Source organism: Fulmarus glacialis, unplaced genomic scaffold, assembly GCF_000690835.1.
Source record: "Fulmarus glacialis isolate BGI_N327 unplaced genomic scaffold, ASM69083v1 scaffold20632, whole genome shotgun sequence".
Lineage (NCBI taxonomy): Eukaryota > Metazoa > Chordata > Aves > Procellariiformes > Procellariidae > Fulmarus > Fulmarus glacialis.
In genome coordinates this window covers 4,472-18,886 of record NW_009196150.1, presented here as the reverse complement: position 1 = coordinate 18,886, position 14,415 = coordinate 4,472, and the positions used below count along the sequence as shown (strand labels likewise).

Genomic DNA, 14,415 nt, shown 5'->3' with positions numbered 1-14,415 from the left:
GCAATGTTGAGAAGTATGTGCAACCTGACAGAATGTTTACTTGAAATTCCAGCAAGAGCTGTTCAAGATTCTACACAGTATTCTACTGAATGGTGAAACTCGAGAAGCAGCTCTCAATTACATGGCAGCTATTGTCAATGCCAACATGAAAAAGGCACAAATGCAGGTAAATAAAAGGAACACTCCTCCTGTAATTCAGGGACCTAGTCAATGCACAAATAGCACTAGATGGCTCATGCAGTGGTGGCTCTTGAATGGAGGACGAAAGAATTTTGAATGCCTGCTACCACAAGAAGCCCTGTCATCAGTCTTTATCTCTTTCAATACATTTCCTATTTCCGAAATTACTCTGGTTTACCTATTTGATCAGTTTGTTGTTTCCTCTCCTAGGACTCTCATGTCACTTCATTAACAGGGATTCTAGATTAGATTTTAAAGCTCTGTACTGCCCCCCCCTCCCCCCTAGTCTGTGGGGGCTTTGTTCATTACAATTGGCTATGTTTAAAAAACTTATTTTCCAGCTGGTAAGTTGCTAGGCTTTGTATGGTTTCTGTAAAATGAGTAATGCAGATATGAACTGGCATGGTTCCAGTGAAACAACAGGGATGTTATTTTGCCATTGTTTAATTAATGCATTGCACTCATTTCCTGTGATAAAATCTGTGCATGAATCCTGAACAACTGAAGTTTGCATCATTGTTGTCTTCAAGTCCCCTTTTCAAAAGCAAACACTTGGAACCATTACTAGGAATATTTCTGTGAAATTCCAGTGAAGAAGTAGTAGAAACTTTACACTTAAGGTAAAACTTATGAATTGAAGCTCAGCAACTATTTGAAACTCTTCTGTTGCTGTTTATATCTGTGGAAAACTGTTCATGAAAGAGGCTCTTTTAAGCCCTTTTAATTTCTTAGGTCATCTTCTACTTCTTCTTATATGCTTGTTTAATGTTCTTGAGAATGACTACTTGAACCATAGAGAATGATAATATATAAGTTAGTAAGTGACCTTCCCGCTGTCACAAAGGTCTCCTTACAGAGCCACGTTCTTTATAATTTCTCCCTTTTCTTGAACTTGCATAATTCATTTATGTTGAATACTGTTAAAGCAGCAGAAAATACCCTTGTACTTCTAAGCTTATGTCTTCAACTATTTACTTTGTTACCCCACAGACAGATGATCGTTTGGTATCTACAGATGGCTTTATGCTCAACTTCTTATGGGTACTACAGCAACTAAGTACGAAGATAAAGCTGGAAACGGTTGATCCCATGTACATATTTCATCCCAGGTGTCGTATTGACCTCCCAACAGATGAGACAAGAGTGAAAGCAACAATGGAGGATGTTACAGCCTGGATTGCTGAACTTTGTGAGTACTCTTATCGAGATACGTTAAGCATTTACGCTGCCTTCTGTTTTTGATACTGGAGGTACATGGAAGTACTTGATAAATAGCAAGTTCCTAAATGCTTTTTCTTGATGCTGTCTGCTCTTACTTGTTTTAAAGAAAGTTGAGTTCAAGGTCTCACGCCTAGATAAGGCAGTTCGTTTTTTAATTTATTCACCTATACTGCTTTTTTGTTTGTTTTCTAGACAGGGATCCGTCCCCATTTTCTGAGCCGAAATTCCCAACAGAATGTTTCTTCCTAACCCTGCATGCCCATCATCTCTCAATCCTGCCAAGCTGCCGTCGGTACATACGTAGACTGCGGGCCATCAGGGAACTCAACAGGTTAGAAGTTGTTAATTATCTAGTGTGTCTGAGAGTCCTAGCATCCTAGCGATGTCGTCTTCTCACTATGATGGCAAGTCCTATAAACTTAATGGAAATTAGAATGACAATTTGGGTTAAACTGTTGCTAAGTACAGATCATCTTAACTATTTATTAATCTGCTATTTTTGGCCCTTACGGATTTTTGCTTATGTTCAGGGACTGTGGCTTGAATCACGAATTCAAATAATAGTGGGATGGAGGATATTAGTTACACAAGGCAGCTCAAATTGGTGAGAGGACCATTCTATTTAAAAGATTTTAAATATTGAATTATCTTCAGAGCATTTTAGGATTCATGACATTACTTAACACTGTTTATTATAACTTAATCTGTGGTGTGGTTGATGGTATGCGGACATCAGTGCCTCAGGCTCTTTGACATAGCTGTAGGAGTGCATATAAAGTTACATGTCTGATAATTGTAGATGACTTGTGATTTCAGAAACAAGACATTGTTAGTTGTGCCTGAGCTGGTTTGTATGTCCCAGAAGGTATTTACCTTTTGCCCCTTGGCTTCTGAGGTGGGATAACTTGTTCTACTCTTGGGGTCGGGGCGGGGGAGGAAGCCTTTATCAGTAAACTCTTAATATTGTTGACATGCGTGTAATTCAGCATTTTGGTTTACCATTTTAAAAATTACAAATAAAAGTTATGATGTTGACATGAAGATACTGCTATTTTCTATTTCTCTTGGCATAAATTCAAATAGACTTTTATAGTTGCTAAACCTCGAAGAATACTCTGTTAAAATTAGAACAGATTTTTGTATCATCAGTATTTTCCATTGTTTATAATTGCATTCACTGCATTTTGGTAAATGTTCCTTGGCAGTAATACCATGAGTTCATTACAGGATTTTTGGGCTGCATTCGTAGTGATTTCATTTTTCGTTTTTAAAGCACATGCAGGCCAAGAACCGGGGAAGCTGCAGAGAATGGAGCAGGAAGACTCAGTATATCTTAAAGAAAAAAGTATTTTCATATAAAACAGCCTGTGGATTACTTGTCAATAAGCCATGCATTTGGCTTGAAAAAGGAATTGCTTCTTTTTCCTTATTTAGAATTGTTGCGAAGGAGTTGCTTATGCAGCAATCTCCATCTAATGGTGCAGAGTGAAGAGCTCTTGGCTTTTACTGACATCAGTAGGAGCTTAGTGTTCAGCATTTTCCATGAATTGCTTAGTTGCTTGCAACACTGGGCAATGTAATTAGATGTTGGTAATAAAGAAATTAGACTGGATATTTTTCTGCTGTAGGCAGAGATTGATGTGGAAAAGAATTTGTGTTTAGAGGAGGGATGAAAAGGGACTGTATTCATATAGTTCAGTATATTGAGTTTTGTTCTAATCAGCTGCCCTTCCAAAAAAGGATTAAGGTATGGGAATATGTAGGATTTTTTTAATGTAAATGGTGTGTGTAATATACATTTAAATTCTGTCTTCTGTGGGGTAGAGAGAGAGAGTGGGTAAGGGAGGGGAGGTAATATCAACCACCTTGACTTACTGGTCCTTACGCTGACAGGGAGACTATAGACTATTCATGTGTTGTACTCCTCTGCAAACCTGAATTTTACGGGGAGTGGAGCATGAGAAGGGTAGAACAAAACTGCAAAAAAATCATTTACAATGGTGGAAAGTGGGAAGATACACAGGATGCAGACTTGTGCCTTTCTTGGGAGGGGGAAGGTGTTCATAACAAGTCCTGTTGTCAGCCACCTTTTTCTTCCTTAACTGATTCTGTTTTCTATTTTCCTTTCTGATATTAAAAGATGAATGACATCTCTAAATATCTTGTTCTTAACTGGACCAGCCCTTCTTTGTGTTAGGGTTAATTTTAATGACATCCTTTTAACCTTCCTTTAGACTGACTGCAGACTTCAGTGTGAAAAAAGGCAAATTTTTTTTTTTTTTTAATACAGTGAAAAAATTAGTTTGTCAGGCAGGATAGATCCCTTCTGTGTTTCAACTTTTTCTTTCTTTTTTACTGTTCTGATTTGTCTGACAGGCATGTATGTTGGAGCTAGTGTATGTAGTGCCTTTGAATGCACGCTGTGCAGATGTTCAGTCTACATTTACAAAAGCAATTTATTTTTCTTGTTATGATGATGGGTAAATTCTGTGAAAATGATTAGCTTTCTTCCCCACTTTTCTTCACAATATTTCCTTGGTATTTAGCTGATAAGTAGGTTAAATGCCTTCTAGATGGCAGTACGTATCCCCTCTGTCATGATAACCAATTATTGCATATGGTTTTCAGGACTGTTGAAGATTTGAAAAACAATGAAAGTCAGTGGAAGGATTCTCCTCTGGCTACCAGGCATCGAGAAATGCTGAAACGTTGCAAGACACAGCTTAAGGTTTGTAAGTGATTCAGTTCTCAACTAAATGCCTTTGTCAACCTGTCTGTATGTTTACTTTGTGTCCTACTGTTTAAATGCGACTTCCCACTGATGCTTCTTGAAAATGGTGGTTTTGAATCTATGAACCATGTGAGTACTGCACTAGATGGTAGTCATGATACAATATAACATTAATGGTGAATTTAAAATTCAAAGTAACACCAAGATTAACTTTGGCAGTATTCCTCAGAAAGAAGAAAATACTATTTTTATTGGAGAGAGAACAAGCAAAGGGATTGTGATTTGTTCAGGGGTCATTGTGTGTGCACAATCCCTGCCCAAGAAGGAGATGGAACCTCTCGAGTCCCTAATCTCATGTAGAATTCTTGCAAAGATGAGTATGCTGGGTTCCTGTCTTTTGAAGTTCTGTCCTGCTTAAGTCTTCCTAGTATAAATTGACACAAATTTTCTGAGCCATATCACCAAAATGACTTTAATTGCACATTTTTGCACTTTGATACCTCTGTTATTTCTTTCATTGTTCCTGGAAAGCTTGTAAAAGACTCCTCTGTCCCTGCATTATGTGCGTGTTTTTCTTTATATGTTTGGGGCTTAAGTGCCCCATTTTCTTCAAATAAGAGCATATTTTAAGAAGAGTCTATTGTATAATTGTCATAATTCAGATACATTGATTAGTTTGGATAGGCTTGACCTTCCTTTTATGTTGTCTTGCCCTGGATTAGTTTTTGTATGCATATTCTGCAGAAACTGGTGAGGTGCAAGGCTTGTGCAGATGCTGGTTTGCTGGATGAAAACTTTCTCAGGAGATGTCTGAATTTCTATGGCATGGTGATTCAGCTGATGCTTCGCATTCTTGACCCTGCCTATCCCAAGTGAGTATCAGGATTATCTGTGTAAATTGTATCAAAGATATTTCAGATCATGTTAGACTGTTTACTGAATTTAGCAGTTCTAGAATTTTCTTTTTTTTTTTTCTTCAGTGTCTGCATTCTAACGTGATTGTTACCTTATTTATGTCAGTGATATATATTCTTGCATGGAATATATGTCTTATTTATAGTTTAAGGTTCAGTTGGCAGAGGGGAGCAACCCTTGGGTATGTTTAGTACACTTGAAGTAGTGACATGGATTTTAAAAAGTCAGTGTCAGAATTTTTGTAAAGTGTTTCCATAGGAGAATTCCATAGGAGAGCTTGTGACACTTTCTACTTAACCCTGCTATTATACTGTCCTGTTTGTTGTCTCTTTTATTCTACAGTATAAAATTGCCTTTAACTCCTGAAGTTCCGAAGGTATTTGCAGCATTGCCAGAGTTTTATGTGGAAGATGTTGCTGAATTTTTATTTTTTATTGTACAGTAAGTCAAGTTATAGCTAAAGGAAATTTGTACTACCTTTTACCCCTGTAACAGGTGGCATGCACGTAAATTTAGGGTATGAAAGTAGTTTCCTAGCTATTCTGTAGTTAATGTTCTGTTTTTTAACAACAGTCATAAGATTATGGCATTGTGGCAGATATAATGCCTAGATGAGCTCCAGAGTCCCTTCTAACCTAACTTTTTCTTGGAAGAAAGTTGAAGGTTTTTTGGTTCCCTCCCCCCAAGAATTTTCTTTATAGTTTGGAGTTTGCTGAGTCCTTTTGATCTCATGATATGTTAAATCATCACTAGAATAATATTTTTAAAAAGTCATAGCTTAATAAGTAGAAAATTCCCCCATTTATAAATTTGCTGGGACGAAATGCATTTCTATAGTTTTAGCAGTTTAGATGGGCATGAATACTATTCAGATGGAATCCTGGAGTTCTGAAGCTGGTCACTTTCTTCCTGAAAATGTACCTTCAAATTCAGACTCCGCTGTGTTGTGTGATGAGGAGATGTTTGCTTTTGCCTTCCTGAGGTGCTGTTACAGTGGTACTTCATAGCAGATTTGCTATTATGCGCAACAAAAGAATATGACAGTGTTTCAAGCTAAAATTCAGCTTCCAGTGAACAGCTGGCAGGACCTTTTGGAAGAGTAAGAATCTAGCTTCTGTAAAGGAAGATGGGGAATTATGATAACATGACTAAACTTTTCCTGTTGCTAATGAGTGATCTGAACTTATTTGATGATAAATCTTCTGTAGACAATACAGGGTTGGGGTTTTTCATTTTGTTTTCCTTATCTCCCTCTTTTCAGATATGCTCCTCAGGTGCTTTATGAGCCCTGTACTCAGGACATAGTGATGTTCCTTGTCGTGATGCTGTGCAACCAGAACTACATCCGAAATCCTTATTTAGTAGCCAAGCTGGTGGAAGTGATGTTCATGACAAATCCAGCTGTTCAGCCCCGGACACAAAAGTTCTTTGAAATGATTGAGAATCATCCTCTCTCCACTAAATTGTTAGTCCCCTCCTTGATGAAGTTTTACACAGGTGCGTGCTCTGTCTATAGTTCACTGAGTGTACAGTAAGCAATGAGTATTATAAGGCAAAAGGCTGTGTTAGTTGAAACCTTTTAAAAAACAAAACAAAACAAAAACCCACAAAACCAAACAGGTAGATCTTGGGTCTTGTAAAGATGAGGCTTTGTTGCTCAGGAATCAGGAGAAACAGCATTAGATGGAACCTTAAGAATTCTAGTCCTTCTACAAGCTGCTGTGCACTGACAACTCTAGCACTGTATATTAATTTGACGATTGTTGTTGTGGTGTTTAGATTCCAAACTGGAAGTTTTTTGTTTGTTTTGTAAGGGAGTATTGGGATTTTAAAACTTCTGACTGTGGTTTTGCTAGTCGTGTAGATTCAATGTGTCAAAAGGGCTTTGCACCCATAGAAACAACTATTTTTGCAGCGTTCCCAGAGTGTTTTCTTATTACTGAGATTTTCGACTGTGGGATGAAGAGCAGAGTGGAGTTGAATAGAACAGAAAGTTTTGTTTTCTGAGGGTTTTTCTCCAGAAATGAGGTTGGTTCTGGATTAGAAAATGGACAGTGCTACTTCTTTTAATGGGGCTTAAGATGGAGACTTCTGAATGGGAATTGAATTTCATCTCTTGAAGCTTGGTGCTTGAAGTTCATCACATTGGAGACAGTAGGGGAGAGATGTACTGTGTCGCAGGTGAATCCTGGTTGGAAGGAGTTTTGACTTCAGTTCTGGGATCTGTTTTCTTTTTCAGATGTTGAACATACTGGAGCCACTAGCGAATTCTATGACAAGTTTACGATCCGCTACCACATCAGCACCATTTTCAAAAGCCTCTGGCAGAATATAGCTCACCATGGTACATTTATGGAAGAGTTCAAGTGAGTAAGAAATTGTGTATAATGCTGCTTACTGTCGTGCAAGCTGCTCAGGCAATGACCTGAGGAGGCCATTACCATTGCAAATGGGTGATGCTGCTTTCCATTGTATTTTAAATGGCAGCCCCTTCCAGTAGAACTGGAGTGTTTCTAAACTGAGCTCTGGACACCACAATCAACTTGGCTTGGGGAATGGGATCATTATTCGAAATATACAGTGCAGAAGGAGTGTTGCTGGGGTTGCAGTCTGGTCTGCACACCCATCTACTCTGCCGTGATAACTGTGTTTCAATGTTTTCAGCTCTGGGAAGCAGTTTGTTCGCTACATCAACATGCTGATAAATGACACAACTTTCTTGCTGGATGAGAGTCTGGAGTCCCTAAAACGTATCCATGAAGTGCAAGAGGAGATGAAGAATAAAGAACAATGGGACCTGCTGCCCAGGGTGAACAGAGCTGTTTTTCAAAGTGCCCTTTAATTATTTTTAATTTTTTAATACAAGACCATTAAAAAAACTTTTTAATAAGGGGCAGCACCAAAGAGCTGCTCATGAGAAGCAGTTCTCGGTGCTTTTTCTTGCTGCCAGTATGGCCGTGGTCACTCTGGATGACATTCTGCAAAAAACATCATTCTGCGTAGTTATACTGTGGCTGGCAAAGAGTGTGGTGTGAAGTGGAAATAGTATAAAGTTTTAAATTACTGTGCACGTAATTCTAAGTGGAGAAACTGAGACTTTAACCTTCTTGAAGGAGGTTTTGGAAGATGCTCGCCAGTTGAATTGACTTCGAGAAATAGAAGCTTTTATTTTGTTAATGCATTGATCCTGGGTAGATTCGATGCAGACAATTAGAGTCCTATACCTCAGACCTTAGCCTGATTAAACAATAATTGTATGTGTTGACCCACCAATGTCAGGTATTTCTATTTTAAGGTTATTGATTTAAAAAAAAAAAAAAAAAGTTTGAAAAGAAAAGCTATAAAGGTCTTGTTTATTAAACTCTTCTGGTTTGCTCTTCTGAAGCCTTTTCCTGTTTATGCCTACTAGCAAGGTAAAGCCATTACTGTAGTGAGAAAATGAGCTGGTACATCATCTACAGATTGTTCCAGTGTGAAGTGTTTATTACTCATGATGGTGCATAAATTAGAGAGAACCTCACGTGACTTTCAGATCCCAAGCTGGTTTTGAAGTATTGGCATTTGGATGGAAAGGAAGCGTAACCCAGTTCTGCAGCTGTGAGGAGCAGTTACAGGATGTATATAGACTCAATAACCGTGGAGTCTTGTGATACCATTTGCATTCATTTTTCAGTGTTGCAGAATTTTGGAAAATTGGTGCAGGCTTTAGTATTGGGTAGTAAAAGTGAGCTGTACCTTAAATTAAAAAATGTATCCCATCTGGATTTGAACTGCAGTCTGTTCTTTTGTCTGTCGAGATCATGCTAGCATTATGGCCGTTGGTTTTGGTGGGTGATGATGTAGGAAATTCTGTGGACTTGTAACCACTGAATGTTTATGTTCTAGGATCAGCAACAGGCTCGGCAATCGCAGCTAGCTCAGGATGAGCGCGTGTCTCGTTCATATCTTGCCCTGGCAACAGAAACTGTTGATATGTTCCATATCCTTACCAAGCAGGTTCAAAAGCCTTTTCTCAGACCTGTAAGTCCTGCTCAGATTTAACTTGTTTTTTAGCTGCTTTAACATCTCTACTGTTGGCTAATAACCTTGGAAATGTTTGGTAGCGCTTTGTCTCCATTCTCCTCCTCATTGAAATCTAATTGCTGTTGAAGTTATTTGATGTTAAGAGCATTACCTGAGTCACTGAGATGGTGTGATCCTTCTAGACAGAAGCTGTTTGCATTATTTTTTTTTAATGGAAAGCATGCATAAAGAAAAGACACTTCCTGCAAGCCTACAAAACGATAACTTTATTAGTTAATAATTCCTGATCTTGCTGTATGCAAATCTAGTGATAATCTTCTTTATCACTGCCTTCATGCTGTGATCTGTGTTTTACTTTGGTCTTGTAGGAACTTGGACCGCGATTGGCTGCTATGTTGAACTTTAACTTACAGCAACTGTGTGGCCCCAAGTGCCGTGACCTGAAAGTCGAAAACCCTGAGAAATACGGGTTTGAACCAAAGAAGCTGTTGGACCAACTGACTGACATTTATCTACAGCTAGATTGTGCTCGCTTTGCTAAAGCAATTGCTGATGATCAGGTGAGCTCCAAAAAGATGAGAGGGGGAAGGGCAAAAGCACTGTGGACAAACAGGACTTTGCAGAACACTCTAGAAGAGTTTCATCTCACTTGTATGCTGCCGCCCAGTTTCCGTCATACATGCTTGCAATTTGTTTTCTTTCAGCAGATCATCTCTGTTCATATTCTGTCTGCTCTTTGTAGATGGGTATGTTTTCAAAGTATTTTGCAAACCTGTAGACACTCATAAACATCTAGAGCACTTCACACACACACAGGAAATTTCCTGAGCATTAGTTGCTTATTAGGTACAGCCTCACTGTAAATTAGCAGAAGTACTTTTTGCAAGTGCGAAAACTGAAGCATACAAAGAGTTTTGACTCCCCCTTCCTCATCAAGAACACATGAAAGAGGCAGAGCTGGGACTGAGAATAAGAGCCTCATTTAACAATCCAAAGTTCATTCTCTAGACTAACAGTTTCCAAATTGTATTCCATTTTATATCACTTTATGAAAAGGCTGTGTAATAAACTGACAAAACACAATATACATGAGACACCTCTGAACTCCTCATGGTAGTCTTCAGAGCAGAATCTTAATTCTTAAGGTAGATAAGCTATCGCTCACCTCTGTGTTCTTGTAACATTGTGAAACTACTGAATCACGTCTCTCCGTGCCTGTGTCTTATAATACAAACTTTTCAAAATCTAGAGGGGAAAAAAACGTTCTCAGTGGCTACTTGAAATTCCAGTGGAAGCTGGTTTACAATACATGAAGCTGTATTTGCATGTGTGGTGAAGCAGAGGTATTAGAGTAACTCGTGATCTTTTTTCTGTAATTATTTAAGTTCTGATAATTGCAGATAATATCAGTAATGCTTCTGAAACAGACCTTATGTGTTTGCATGTGTATAATGAGCATGCAGTATATTTTTATGCTCTTCAGTATATATGAAAGTGGGAATGTTATCCATCATTCATTCATCCAAGCTAGCCACAGCAAAATGCACAGCAATGACATAGGGATTAAAAAGAAAGAAGCCTGCTGCTGTGGGAACTGGAATAAAGCTTAATTAACAAAGTAGCCCTTCATAAAAAGAAGGGGGAGTGACTAGTATCTTGGAAACTGTCAATGACAGGAAAGAAACACCAAGGAAATGCACAGTTGGTTAATGGCTACTGGTATTAAGAGGAAAAAAAAAACAAAACAAGACAAACAAAAAGTTGCTTGATCATGGCAGGGTCTCTCTAAAGCATTTTGATACATCTCCTGTTTGCAAATCCTAGCACGTATGAGAAGGAATCTGGAAACGTTTATAAAGCCCTGGGCATATTGCCATAGTTCTGTTCTCCTCTGTAGATAGAAAGGAGTTTGGGTGGGCACTGCGTGTCCTAAGTAGTGAATGGTATTTCTTGGTGCGATACAGTGTAGATGAAAGAAGTAGGGCTGTGTTGAACATTTTAAAATCCCCTAGGAAAATAGAAATCTGTGAGACTTAGCGTGTTTTGTTTTGTCATTTAATTCAGCCTTGCACTGCAGTGTAAATAACATTTTTTATTAAAAGGCTTATATCAAAACATGGCATTGTGAACTTAAAAGAAAATGGTGTCTTTAGAACATAAGCAGCTTTCAAAAGTCCTTGCTTAACTTTCTTTTCTTACGTGAAAGCAAAACTTGCTTCAGTTGAAACTATAGGATATGCATTTGGTCTCTCTGAACGTTGTACTATGTAGCTGTACAGTTCTTACTGCACCAGTTGGCAAGCTTCCTGCAAGTATTAGCTCCCTCTGAGTTGCCTTACTATTTTTGCAACATCATGGGGTGGGTTTTTTGTTTGTTTTTGTTTGGATTAGGAGAAAGAATCACTTCTTTCCCAGTATTGCCTTGCACATTATCAGAGAAGTTAAGAAATCAAAAAAACTTTTCATTTTATGTTGTATTTTCAGCCAAGACTTGTGAGAACAAGAATACAGACAGGGGTGGCAAGACAGATATTTTGTCTAAGGAACAATCTTAATAATTATAGTCAGCCTCTCCGAGTGTCTTACTCGCTTTGATGAGGGGATGTTGCCTTTTTTTTTGCCCCCCTTGGTCCTGAACAGTTCTACAGTAGAGATGACCAGTAAAAAAGCATGTCTACCCCAAAGTTGACATTTTGGTGCTATATGAAATGTTATCTGCATACTACTTTTCTGTCTGACGTAATGTTGAGGTTTCATTGATCCCTCCTTCTGAAGTTTTAAAAATGCATTAAAAGATCTTTAGAATTTTTATGGCATGTTAGAATACTACAACTCAGCAAAGCTGTCTTTTTATGCTTTGCTTGTAGAGGTCCTACAGTAAAGAGCTCTTTGAGGAGGTTATCTCCAAGATGAGAAAGGCTGGCATCAAGTCAACCATAGCAATAGAGAAATTCAAACTGCTGGCAGAGAAAGTGGAGGAAATTGTTGCCAAGAATGCCCGTGCAGAAATTGATTACAGTGATGCTCCGGATGAATTCAGAGGCAAGTTGAGTTTTCTAAATACTGACTTTTTAGGAGAAGAGGGATTTGTTTTGTTACTTTGATTAATATTAATAGAAACTATGTATTGTTTATGAAGGCTTGCATCCTGCTCTATTTCAATTAAACAGTTAAGTAAATATAGAGAGCTAGGAGTTTCTTAATTTGTTTTTCCCTGGGATTGTACTGTCCAGTCCTATCCATGTCTTGCTTACATGTACTTTAAAACAGTAAGAAAAAAACAAAATCTGAAAATAGCTAATGGTTAGTCCCAATTCAGAAAGGGAAAAGCAATATAAAGGCTAGAGTCCACTGCTCATTTTAACCGTTAACTTCAGCAGTATACTTGATTGGGGACCCCGAATATCTCAGTTCCGCACTGTGGTTTTGTGTGCAGATAAAATTTGTAGCTATTGTCTTCAATTTAATGATGAGATACTTGTGCTCTCAGATCCACTTATGGACACTCTGATGACTGATCCTGTGAGGCTGCCCTCTGGAACCATTATGGACAGGTCAATCATCCTCAGGCATCTGTTGAACTCTTCCACTGATCCTTTCAATCGTCAGACGCTGACAGAAAATATGCTGGAACCAGGTATCGGTTTAACAGTAATGGAACTGTTGACTGGGGAAGCAATTTGTGTGCAGTTTGTTCTGTATGCTTTCAGAAGATAGTGTTGAGGCCTCAGTTAACGGTTCTTTCAACTTGCACAGAAAAGTTCATTTCTTCTGTTTTCCCTTTTTCTGGGAAAACACCCCACACCCTTGCCTTCATAACTACGGGGCTAAAAGATATTGTTATGGTAGGTAAATGCATAATTCAGTTACTCAAAGCTGCGCAGAAAATATGTTGATAGAGAAGAAAATAGTAGTAAATATTCCTATCAGGTTTCTAGAAAAGAAATTGCTCTTGGTTATGAGGAGCTTTCTTATGGTAGTATTACTAAATAGTTTTAACTGCTAAGTTAATCATTCTTTTTTCTCTTCTTTACACTACTAGTGCCAGAACTTAAAGAGCAAATCCAAGCCTGGATGAGAGACAAGCAGAATGCTGACCATTAAAAATTCCCTTGCAGTGCACGCCAACACCACTGGGAAGAACAGGGCGTGGGCTGCTCTGGTAATAGTGGAGCAGATACGCTTTGAAAGCTATTGATGGGATTAGCACACCCACTGGCACTGACTTGCAGTAGTGACCAGACGCATGTGGACGAGGAGAAAAGCGGCTTAATTCTTGTACATATATTTAAGTGATAACGATGGTCAATAACATGGAGGACAAGCTAGGAAGTTGCTTATGTTACAAAACTGTCCTTCAATATGTCACATTTTGGAGTTTTTACAGCTGAATTATTTTAGCAAAGATGAATGGATCAGGGCAGCATCCCTTCAACGTTATTTTTTACAGCCAGATATCCGTTAATTTGATTGTGGTTAAACCTTGGACATTTTGCTGCTAAAGTAACTTTTTCCCTCCCTTCTTCCTCTTCCACCCACCAAACCTGCACTGCTGTCTTTTTTTTTTGTAATGCAAAAAAGAAAAAAATCCCTGTGAAAATCAAAATCATTCCCCTGCCCTCAAAAGAACATATTCTGTGCGATAACTGTGCCTGCAACAAAGTGTTAATCTTGGGATCGTATTTTTATATTACACATATTTGCATATTTGGTTTTTAATTGGTGTTAGACACAAGGATAACTTCAAAAAAGCAAAGATTTCACACATGGATTTTAATTTCCGTTCTTTGAAATGTCCCTTTTCTTTATGTTGATCCAGATGCTCTGGTATTTTTGAAAAGCCTTGAGATAGAAATATGTTAAAACAGCTGCCATGAATGAGATGCTTGGGAATACCAGGATTTCAGTGACTTTTTAAAAAATAAAATTCATTCTTTTAATGCTGCAGATATGATATATGCTAAATGACAGTCCTGAGCCATTAGAGCTTGTCCGCAGAGAGCAGATCCTTTTATTCTTGGAGGCTGCAGTTTGGGGCAGGGGTCATTTTTTATGTTGCGTACCAATTTGTATCCATGGCTTGGCCTTACCAAAGCAGAAAGGGTGCAGGAAATGTAGAATTACATTTTTAAAAAAAAAAATAAAAAAAAAAATATTCACAAACATTTTTGTATTACTGCCCCCTGCATATGATACTTGAATTTCCTTTTTAAAAAGGATTTGAAACCACAGTGTTTTAAAATTAAGTCTGACAAAAGGTTGTTTTTCTTTTATTTGTTTTTCGCTGTGTCTTCTGTTCAATTCCTGACTCTCTTGAACTACAATAAATGATACACACTCGCACA

General features: G+C 38.1%; 1 protein-coding gene across 1 annotated transcript in view; it reads left to right on the top strand.

The window, feature by feature from the left end:
- Positions 1-14,195, top strand: part of UBE4B (ubiquitination factor E4B) — a 36,339-nt gene extending 22,144 nt beyond the window's left edge. Inside the window, exons 16-29 of the mRNA XM_009572125.1 lie at positions 53-166; positions 1,171-1,369; positions 1,594-1,732; positions 4,030-4,129; positions 4,877-5,004; positions 5,390-5,488; positions 6,309-6,544; positions 7,287-7,413; positions 7,712-7,856; positions 8,933-9,067; positions 9,439-9,630; positions 11,938-12,112; positions 12,561-12,707; positions 13,113-14,195. Of these exons, the coding sequence (XP_009570420.1) occupies positions 53-166; positions 1,171-1,369; positions 1,594-1,732; positions 4,030-4,129; positions 4,877-5,004; positions 5,390-5,488; positions 6,309-6,544; positions 7,287-7,413; positions 7,712-7,856; positions 8,933-9,067; positions 9,439-9,630; positions 11,938-12,112; positions 12,561-12,707; positions 13,113-13,174 (1,998 nt within the window). The 3' untranslated portion in view covers positions 13,175-14,195. The remainder of the gene's footprint in view (positions 1-52; positions 167-1,170; positions 1,370-1,593; positions 1,733-4,029; positions 4,130-4,876; positions 5,005-5,389; positions 5,489-6,308; positions 6,545-7,286; positions 7,414-7,711; positions 7,857-8,932; positions 9,068-9,438; positions 9,631-11,937; positions 12,113-12,560; positions 12,708-13,112) is intronic.
- Positions 14,196-14,415: the final 220 nt, after the last annotated feature.